Source organism: Pleuronectes platessa, chromosome 9 (genome assembly GCF_947347685.1).
Source record: "Pleuronectes platessa chromosome 9, fPlePla1.1, whole genome shotgun sequence".
Taxonomy (NCBI): Eukaryota; Metazoa; Chordata; class Actinopteri; order Pleuronectiformes; family Pleuronectidae; genus Pleuronectes; species Pleuronectes platessa.
The window spans coordinates 25,569,849-25,580,847 of NC_070634.1; the positions used below are offsets into that span (position 1 = coordinate 25,569,849).

The 10,999-nt window shown below is 42.2% G+C and overlaps 1 protein-coding gene across 1 annotated transcript; it reads right to left on the bottom strand.

Annotated features, from left to right (window-relative positions):
- Positions 1-85: 85 nt before the first annotated feature.
- Positions 86-676, bottom strand: LOC128448719 (interferon-inducible GTPase 1-like). Its single transcript, XM_053431493.1, is given in 4 exon segments — positions 86-141; positions 144-296; positions 299-466; positions 469-676. Coding segments are annotated over 4 exon segments (585 nt in total).
- Positions 677-10,999: the final 10,323 nt, after the last annotated feature.

The following is a 10,999-nucleotide window of genomic DNA, read 5'->3' on the forward strand; positions in this document are numbered from 1 at the left end:
AAAAGAAATTTCATCATCCCCTGTAATGCAAGCCAGGAAACAGCACTCACATGCACTTCCTCCCACTTCCTCATTTTCTGAGGAATCACTTCCTGATTTTCTCCAGGGTGGAGGGTCTGACCACGTAGACTTTAGTCTGATCACACCCTGTGACCTCAGTGTTTCCAGACAGGCTTTCCTCTTCTCTTCGAGGCTCTTCTCTGGATCTCCTACAGAAGCTAAGAGAACCCAGTACACCGTTTGTCTCTGCAGTGAGTGGGCTTCCAAGAACACCTGCACACTGTTGGGATGGGCGTATGTGTGAATGCCATGAAGACAGCGTTGTAGCGGACGAATTTAACTCTATCCATGTATCCCTCAGGTTCGAATGTGGAGGTGTCGGGCACAGGCAGCAGGTCCCACAGGTGGAAGTCAGGGTGTTTAGGGTCAGGGTAGCCTGCCACGTCCTCTGAGGCCACGGGGTTGAAGCAGGAGCTGCCCCCTCATCCCCAGGTCCGAGGCCACGGAGGGAGTTGATGAAGGAGTCTTTTCTATCACCGCGGTTTCCCACCACAGCCAAGTTGATCCTACTGATCAAGAGATCTTCCACCGCGTCCCTGACATCTGATAACTTAATGTTGTCTATGGATTCTTTCAGGGTCTCAAGGAAACTCAGGCCTTTGAAAACAACAGCCATTACTGCAAAGACACAGAATGAATTATTAGAAGATTCACAAAAGGTCCTTTGATAAAGAACAGATATGATGGATACTATCTATCATCTAACGACTAATTCCACTAATCTCTCTTTGTCTATTTAGTCTGTATGTTGTTCTGTGACTTTCATATCTCGAGAAGCGTTCATCTTCTCGGCTTCACACGTGACATGTGCATTGTTAAGGGCCCAAGGAAGTGCAGTGTGGAAGTTGTCGAGATTTGAAAACACAACCCGTTCAATAATAAGCTGATAAGCTTTGAAAAAACAGGTGACCAGTGCTCTGCAGCAGAGGCGACTGGGACCCATCAATGGTTCTGTGGACTGAGTCCCACAGTCTGCCTTTAGTTGCCGTGGCACGTTTACAACTGGCTCTGGGAACAATAGATAAAACACTCTACTGTCATTACTACTGTCTTTGCAGTAGTAATGATGAAGTGTTAACTTATTCCTACTGTATTATTCCTGCTGTATTATCCCACCTATAGTGTATTCATATTTTTATATATTTATCTTGCTCTTATTGTATTCATCATTCTTATATCATACCTTACCTCTTAATACTGTTCATATTCCATTTATATTCCATGTATATTTCTAACTGTACTTCATATTTATTTACATATTCCATCTCTGCACTTTAACTGCCATTTTTTTGGCACTTCTGGTTAGATGCAAAACCGCATTTCATTGTGTAAGTTCTACTACTGTGCAATGACAATAAAGTTGAATCTAATCTAATCTAATCTAGAGGAAACATGAATTAAAAAGTTAGATAATAATAATATGTTAATGTTATATTCTTAAGCAGCACTGTTAGTGGAGGAAAGTAAACAAGTAAATATTCTCCAGAATTGTGCTCCATGCAGGTCCGGACCTCTGTATTATTTAAAAATGCATGTATGTGTGCCGTGGGTGAGTGAATCATTGATTTTAGATACGTTTCAATATTTCATCCTTAATGAGCTAATGACATAAAACAAACCCTGTTTGAATGAAGAATGTCTTCTTTCCCGAAATTAAAACCAGGTTTATTTTGCTGGTCGAATTCCAGATTTGAATTACAAATGAATGAATCTATAATCATTCTTGAAATAATCACTCCTCTCTTTTCTCTCTCTCTCTCTCTCTCTCTCTCTCTCTCTCTCTCTCTCTCTCTCTCTCTCTCTCTCTCTCTCTCTCTAGCAAACACTCACACTTCCTCTAAGGACATTTCTTCAGAGAACAGTTGAAATGTATGCAGTGTTAAAGTGCTGGTAAAAGCACATCTACATACCCCCGAGCTCCGCAGCCCACCACATGAATATGGGGTCAGTTACGTCAACAGGGCTCCTCTGATCATCGCACCACCGACTCAAAGATTGGGCTGGAGCCACTGCAGTGACCTTCAGTGCTGAGAAAAAAGCTTTGAGTAGAAAAGTTTTAAATGTGCTTCTTTAAGCCAGAATAACAAAAGAAGACCTTACACTGTATATAAAGAAGAATTATGGGTGTGAAAATGTTAAGTAAATGAGTTAAAACAGAAAACTTACAACCAAGTTGCACTTGAGACGACATCTGGAGTCTTCACAGTAGAGATCGTTTTGTGGAGTCGTGGTTTTGAGATCCCGCCGAATCTGGCACGAGGCGGCTTCGGCTGTCAATCATGTCAATTGACCCCGTTTTCAAATATCTGATTTAAAACCAAATTTATCAGAAACGAGAAAAATGTACTTGTAAAGTGACTTTGTTTAAAGTTTGGCGGAGACCTGTAAAACAGCCAGCCACCAGGGGGCCATCTAGATGATTTGGCTTCAGGTTTGGAAGCCATCTTTGTCAACAGTCTACTTTTAGAGGAAGACAATACGATGGCCACTAGGAAAACCACAAGCTGGTTTTAAGCAGTGGTTAAAACAGTATTTCTGTATATGATAATAAATTTTAAACTGCACAGAGAAGGAGATTGTTCACCTTCTGAATAATTCACTAGGTCAGCTGAGCAGATGGTTTTGCCGTTAAGATGGCGTCATTACCGAGAAGGAGGAGATAACTGAGGCTTTTAAAAAAGTTGTCTCTACTAACAACCTTCGCTGGCATCAGAAAACACAAACAGCCCAATTTCTCCAGCCTCAGTTTCCTTGTGGCGTCGCGGCCACTGGGAAAACCGAGGTCTCGACACAAATTGGGCAGATGCCTCAATAAAAAGCAGGAGAATAAAACCCCAGTGAGGCGGAGGCAGGCGGACACAGGGACTGGTGTTGGTTGGGTCCAGTCGGCCCGGCTGCACGGCCCTGGGGACTTCTGGCTGGTTCTCATTCTCCCTCCACAGCCAACTACATTTGTTGTGGTGGGGTTGTGCAGCTCTGCAGGCCAGTTGTGCGTTTCTGTGGGAACACATCTCAACACGGTTGTTCCACAGAGGCAGCAGCAGACTGTTGCTGACTCACGTCACATTAATAACAATGTTAAACATCATAAACGTGCAGATTTTATTTAATTATCACTGTGAACCACATCCTCACACTTTTAAAGATTTGGATCAACCTCATCACAGCAGAGATTTAATGTCCTTGCATCTGTGCGTTGTGTTGGAGCTTTGTCTCTTTATCCAAATACAAGTGTGTTGTTTTCAGCTGTTTTCTGTTTATACTATGCTCATGTTCAAATGGTGACTCTGGGCTTAAATAACAAGTAATGCAATGGTATCATTTTATTGGTTCTTCCACTGAATGAGAAACTAACCTGTGTTATAAAGTCATTTATTCAGCCTTGCAAATTGAAGCCACTTGAGTTGAATCATAGTATTTACATCCTTGTCTCCATCAAGGAGGTTTGTGTTTTCACCGCTGCCTGTTTGTGTGTTTGTGATCAAAATGACACAAAAACAACCGAACAGATTTCCATGAAACTTGGTGGAAGGGATGTGCTCAGTGTCAGGGGTGTGTGTGTTAAATGTGGTGCATCTTGATTGAATGTATGAGCTCTGAGTGCAATTCTAGTGTAAGAAATATCCTTATTGTTATAAAATTATAATATTTTGTAGTTTATGTTCAATATTTGGGATTGGTGCGAGATAGACTATATCTATTTCTATTGTTCTTTATAATCAATTATGCTATTCTGTAACGTGTGTGCAAACCTGTGTAATAACACATATTATTGTGTGTTGTATTCTATTTCATCTTTATCACCAATTTGTTATCTATATCTATAGAATATATATCTATATAAGAGTATTTCTATTATTGACAGCACTGTATTATTTTCTTAATTGCTTTTTATTAAATGTTTAAAATAAAATAAAAAAATGGTATTTTTAATTTGTGACAAAACACTTTGGCTGTGAGAAATTAATATTTCCCCGACATGAACAGGACTCGACGTTTGCTCGTAGCGTTATGAATCAGCTGAAGTCGCGTCTCCCAGATTTAATCCTCTCTAAAAGGAACTAAATTGAGTTCCTCTTCTCCACCCGAACATTCTAATGCATCAGCGGACGATCTCAGATCAGTCAACTCTCTCACTTTTCAGGGGATGACAGGATTCATCTGTCTCGCTCGACTGGGCCGTTGGATTAAATTGCGGAGCGACTCAGCGGGGGAGTGAGGCTTCCAGATACCTGACAGGGCCTGACTTCAGATGTTATAAAGGACGAGTGAATCTCCTCGTGCCAGCTCCATCACAAAGGGCTGTTGTGCCGCGTTTACCCGAGGACGGTGGAGCTGACCATGTAAAGTCAAACTCTATTGTGTGGATGTTTATATTGTGCCGTGAAAGGTAAAGCAAACTTAGAGACCTTCCTCCTATAGAGTCTTTGTGAGGAAGAGGAGGCTCTTTGTGCTGGAAACCATTTGTGTAACAGCTCAGTGTGTGCGGCTTGTTGGGTTTTCAGGGCTTTTTTGAGTTTTTATAGATGTGAATACAATCTTTGAATTTAAAAGTTTTGTTGTTTTAAAACCCACTTTTCATTTTCCCAGGCAAAACTTATCTTACCCGTGCACCAGATTACAATAACAAATTAGATTTACACTGCTCTGCTTGGAGCGTTAATTCCCATTTGACCTCTCCTCCGAGGCTGTGGTGATGTATTTCCACTGATATTATTTCTTTGAGCTGAAGTTTTTTGCCATATGTCGGAGAAACTGTGGGGATTTTAAAATTGAACAGTTACTTCTGCCTCCTGCCGCCTCGTCTGATTAACGTGTTTACGAGCAATGAACAAACCGACAGATGTTTGGGAAACTTGAGAAAGCCGTGTTCATGTGCGAGTGGTTAAAGTGGCGCAGATGAATCTGTGATTAAGTCACGCTTTGTTGAAATTACACCTTTTGGCGGCGAAGGTAGAAAACACTTTTTAGTTTTGTAAAATGCATTTCTCTCTCTCTCTCTCTCTCTCTCTCTCTCTCTCTCTCTCTCTCTCTCTACCAAACAAACAAACGCTGGCCTCGGTTGTCATTTCCAATCTGATCCAGCGTCGGCTTCTCGTATCAAATTTTCCCCCGACCGATTGTAAACACAATTATTTCTGCTGCGAGGAGAAGACAATAGCCCCCCCCCACGCACCCCCCCCCCCCCCGTCCACTGTGGCTGTTCTGCGAGGCGATGGTAGGCGGTTGGAGTCTGAAGCCAACAGGGTCTGAAGACGTCCACCACAGTTCTTGGCGCTTTGATGCGTCTCCTCTTTCTGCACTGACATTTTTTTTCTTCTTGCTAACAAGGACCATTCCGGGGGTGGGGGTGTGGGGGGGGTGGGGGGGAGGGAGAGTGTTAAGTAAAGATAACTGAGAGGCTTATAGTATTTAACACAGTATTCACAGGGCGATTGTGCTTCACATGGTCGAAGCTTCGGGGGGCAGTGGATAATGTGCGAGCGTGTGATTACTACATGCGTGTTCATACGTCCAGTTCATACATGTAGAAATCAGTTTTGTTTGACACCCTGAGTAATGCGGCTTTAAACCCCCCCCCGACAACACGTCCATAAAAGTGCCTCACGTTCTCCGGCCCGTGATGATGGATATTCTTTCAGTATTAGTCCGTGTCGTCCATAAATCTGATTCTTTTTTCTTCTTCCAGCTCACACTCCAGTCGATAGAAGTTCTCAGCTCGGCTCAGTTGTGTTATTCGCTTCATTTAACGATGCGACATCTCACAAGTAATAAACAAGTGTTTTCTCGGGATATTTTCAGTCAACATATTAATTGAATTACAGCCTGATTATGCACGATGGCCCCCGCAGGTCCCGTGAATGTATCTTGACGAGGAAGTCGTGTTTTCTTTGTCTCTCCACCCGGCGGCTGTGTGTTTATCGGCCCCGTGCAGATCACAGCAGCTTAACCCCTTCACGTCTACTGGGCAAATTTCAAAGGAGTGAACTCACCTATGCAAATTGGCACCGCGGAGCCCCCCCCCCCCCCCCCCCCGGTTGTCATTCTAGACGCTCGTTAGATCAGAAACGACCCGAAGCAAAGGGAGGGACGACGGCGGCTCTTCAGGAGACAAGAGTGTAATTACACAGTGGCGCCTCCATTACCTGTGTTTACATTTCACGCTCTTTATTCTCTTCATGAGGAGGAGAGAGCTGCTGCGGGGGGGTCAGAGATACCGTTTGCTATTCTGGGATGGACGCGGCAGCTCTGCAGCTCGTGGAAATGTCATGCTACCTCTACGGCTCGGAGGAGATGTCAGTCGCTTCCATCGCTCTGGAGTTGAACCTTTATGAAATTGAACGTAATCGACCGCTGTGCTTGTTGGCCAGCTCCTTCTCTGCACTTATATGATGAGCTAAAAACATTACAAAGACTCACATCACCACAAAGGCTCATTTCTAATTTTAGAAACTATGTTAACCGGCTGCTGCATGAGCCGGTTCAACCTGTTGGAAGAGACCTGGGGTAGAAGGAGCTGTTGAAGGAAAGGTTGGATTTACTGCACCTTCCAATCATCATCAGTTAGAGTTTCGGTCATTAAATCAGTGAAAATGTCATATATAATTATAATGTTCTATTTGACAAATTAATTGCTGGAGTCTGGGGACGCTTGTCCAAGGTCAAACAGTGAGTGCCCACTTATCAAAAGTAGTTTATGTAGAGGTAACCAAATGTGATGGCTCCAGGATATTGGCTATTAGATAGAATAACTACAAACTAAAACAGTTTGCATACCTATGATATTCCAAAACATTAATCTTCTCATTTAACTGCAAGAAGGAGAATAAACGTGTCACTCCTCTAACTCCATGTCCCTCCTCCTCTCCGCTCACCTGTTACCATCTTGTGTATGAAGTTAAAACCATTGCAATCAACACAAACCAGTTGACTCACGTCGAAGCTCCCCTCTGGTGCCTGCTGTCGTGAAGTCAGTGTTGTTCTCAAGCTGCACACACAAGTGTCTCAGAACCGAATACGTGAGTTCAGACGGACTATCACACGAGTGGGTTAAGATTCCTCTCACTGACATCTTCTGTTCTTCCACGGTGGGATTCAGAAAGCCGTGTCCTTGCTGAACAATGGGAGTGGAATATTGAGTTTGGCCCCATTACAAATTCAACCCCCCCCCCCCACCTCTCTTCTTTTTTTTTTTACTACTATAGATAATGCTCATTGATCTGTGAAATTATGAGCTCCCATTAGAAAGGCACTGCCACATAACTCAGAGCGTCTGAACCCTCAATCACTCAGCTGAAAATCCTGAAGCCAAAACCGGTAATTTACATCACAATGCAGCACATTGATTTAGATGGAGAGGTGCGTTAAGAGATTCTTAACAACCGCAGACGCCCTCAGGTCTGTTATGGGTATTGTTATGATTAAAAAATGCCAAGGAAATCTGATCTCAGGAGGCCGGCACATACCGGCAATCGTCTCACGCCAATCAATCCGTGCCTCTCTGAGAATGAAATCTTAAATGTTTATTGACGGACGCGGTGGATCAAAGGAGGACCTCTTCCATTTATAATGTGACGCCGGTGCCGGGAATGTGAGCTGCATAGAGCGGCGGCTGAGTTGAATGGAAAATGTTCATCATCCACTCGTCTTTGAATACAGATGTTATCAAAGCAACTCAATACTCGCCTCTCGGCCGCAGCGTGCATGAGAGGAAGAAAAAATGATTCAATTAATCTCAGAATCTGAAAATATCAGAGAGAACTGACAGATCTGTGAGAGTCTATTGATGTTTGACATGTAGAGAAGTGAGCGGCATAATTGAACAGGGTCTGATTGGCAGAGCTGCACTGCGTCACGAGCAGAAACCCGGAGTCTCCTTGAACCTCGGCCGGCTCACTTACGTCCCGATAAGTGCCGCGATTGATCCAGAGTTCATTTCCTCGCCGTCGCCGCCTTCCAGCGAATCCTCGATAATTGCTGCAGGGGTTCAATGTTGTACTTGGACAACATCCAGTCAGTTTGCTCCAGATAATCCGCCGCGCCTTGCATTTTTAATTTGACCCCTGTAGCATTTTGTCGGTGCCTCGCATTAAACCCTGTTCGCTTTTATCGACGCACAAATTAAAAGCATTGATTAGTGGTGGAGGTCAAAGGGGGACGACAAATTGCTTTTTTCCGAAAACACCTCATCGCTCCGCACTAATAAGGTTTTTTATCCTCATCATTAGCAAAATGAAGATGGAAATCGATGGAATTTACATGCACAGCCTTTTGCTGACACACACACACACACACACACACACACACACACACACACACACAGCTGAAAAGAAACAACAATTTTATGAAATCAGGACACAGAAAATTCCCCCTCATAATAAAATCATCTCAAGGAAACATTGCCAGTCGGTTCCGGTGTAATAAAATGTTGTGCAGGCGAACGGGTGCTGCAGCGAGATGTGGGTCACACTGAGGAGTTTGTGCAGCCTGTGCAGACGGCCCTTTGATAAATGAAAGTCAACTGAGTCGTGGCAGACCGCCGGAATGAATAGGAGAGCAAACACCATTAGAGTCAGAAGAGGCAGAGCACGCCGGCCTCAATAAATACACAAAACATAGAGGTGTAGTGTTTGAGGCAGATTTTACTCAACACTTGTACTGGAAAGACAGAAAGACAGAAAGAAAGCAGGGTAGTTACATTTCTGATAACATTGGTTTTAAGAAGTAAATACAAATTACAGCTGCTGTTAATGTGCTGAGTTTTCTTGGTATTTGGTCGTAGAGGAATTAAGAGTTGAATTAAAGGTTTTCAGTCTGCAGCACATTCATTCCAGTCGTATCAACGTTTCAGTCAAAAACAGAAACGTCAGCTTCACGCTGGTGCTACAGAAACCGTTATATGATTTCTGGGGGCCATCGTTTGAAGATCTTTCAGTCGGGCGCTCGTGATAACAACAAACCAGTTGTCGTGCAGTTTGTGTCTGCACCACATTTCATCGGGATTCGATCAACAGCTGCTGAGTCATTTTGATAACGAGGGAAAAACATCAACATCATTGTCCTCGGTCCTTTTCCAGTGGAAATCAAGATTTTAAAATGTTCACATGATGCATTTGTGCCTTTTTATACGATAGAAGTCAGTAACAAGCCAGTTTAAATGAAACTGATTAAGACAGGTAAGATTTGTGATGTCACAAAACAAACTAACCAATCCTATCAACTTGTGGGTGGGACTCCTCACCTGCAGGTGATGCTGTGGGGGTGGGTCAGGAAATAAGGAGGGAAGGTAAAGAGTAAGATTTGGGTAAATTTAAGGCCACATGACCAACCTGTCGATATGTTTCATGTTTTATCCTCTGGTGACCATGAACAATTGAAACCAGTGGAGATATTTGACTCAGACTAAAGTGGTGGAGACAACTCATTCCCCTCAGTTAAAGAAAAGAGAAAAAGGTGAATAATAAATTATACAAGCATCATAATATATTGATTATCGTTACAATATTGTTGTCAACGGTCTTTACAAGTTAGTAAAGAATCATTCTGTTAAACTACATCTGTGTTTTCTGGTAGATTTTGTGAGAAAGTTCTTTGCTCGACAAAAGTTGAGTTTCACACATTACAGATGTGTCTGTCTTCCCTCATATTTCATGGATTTTCTTGGATTCATGCCATCGTGCAGAAAAGACAACATCTGTCGCTGGATCTGCTTCTGGTCAAACACGCACACATGCACACAGACACACACACACACACACACACACACAAACACACACACACTCACACAGTTTGTGCCGGGGTGTACTAATGAATCTTCAAGCTGAATTAGACGCTGGAGCTGTTCACAAATCCCCCTCAAGTCTGGGAAATTTGCTGATTTAAGCTTTTGGGGGAAAATAAATAAATAAAAACTGACACAGAGATAACTCTAAATTGGTTTCCTCTTCTTAGATCTGCAAGGAATTCCAAATATCTCCTCTGCTTGCTTTGCAGTAATGTCATGCAATTGATTTCTCCTCCATCTTGTTAGATTAGATAGATAATTGAACTGGTTTTAAAACAGACGTTCCTCAATATCTCTGTCTGGATCTAATCTGAATTACATAAGAGTTTCAAACTGCAGCCAATATAGGTTTGGATGTGTAGTTATCCAGTTGTAATAAGTTTTAAGAAAAGGTCTAAACATGTAAGTGTCCCCATGCCTTGAGATTTGTATGCACCTCCTCAAATTACATTTTTTATATATATCATATATTTTTGTCACATTATTTTTTATCTGTTTACTAGTTGGCATGCAGCAGGGTCTAGGAGTTTACAGTGACCTGTATGTGGCAGTGCAAACATTGTGTTTCTCGGGAGAGTAGTAGGTACAAATTACTAAAACATTATAAACTAAATCATCATCATAGACGAGGCCAACATTATTCTGTAACTTTTAAATGTGAGTTATGTGAATGCAGTGGACTCTCCACAGAGAGATTGTTTTGTTCATATTGGAACACATCTTCGAAGTAACGAAGTAAGTTGTGTGTTTCTTGGTTGCCCTTTTAAGACAAATATTTACAGCACATTTTTTACACACAAAAATAGAACGCAAGTGTCAGATACCTCTGATAATGTGAGAACTGGCTGTTCTACTGATGGATCATATAGTGATGTTGAGACTGAGTCAGTGACAGAAAGTGATGATGGTGTTTTTGAAAATGTGCTCGAACTGATTGAGCGAAAAATAGCCCTAAAATTATTAAAATTTAAGAAAATATTTCCTATTCCAGCAAAAGGCGTAGATGAGTTATTGGAAGAGTTGCATTTTTTTCTTAAGTTCAGCTAGTATATATATCTCTCAATTTAAAAACCTGAAACTATCTGAGTGTTAAATCCTACTTAATGATAGATAATATTATATTTACATTACAACTTAAAAAAGGTCAGAACTCTG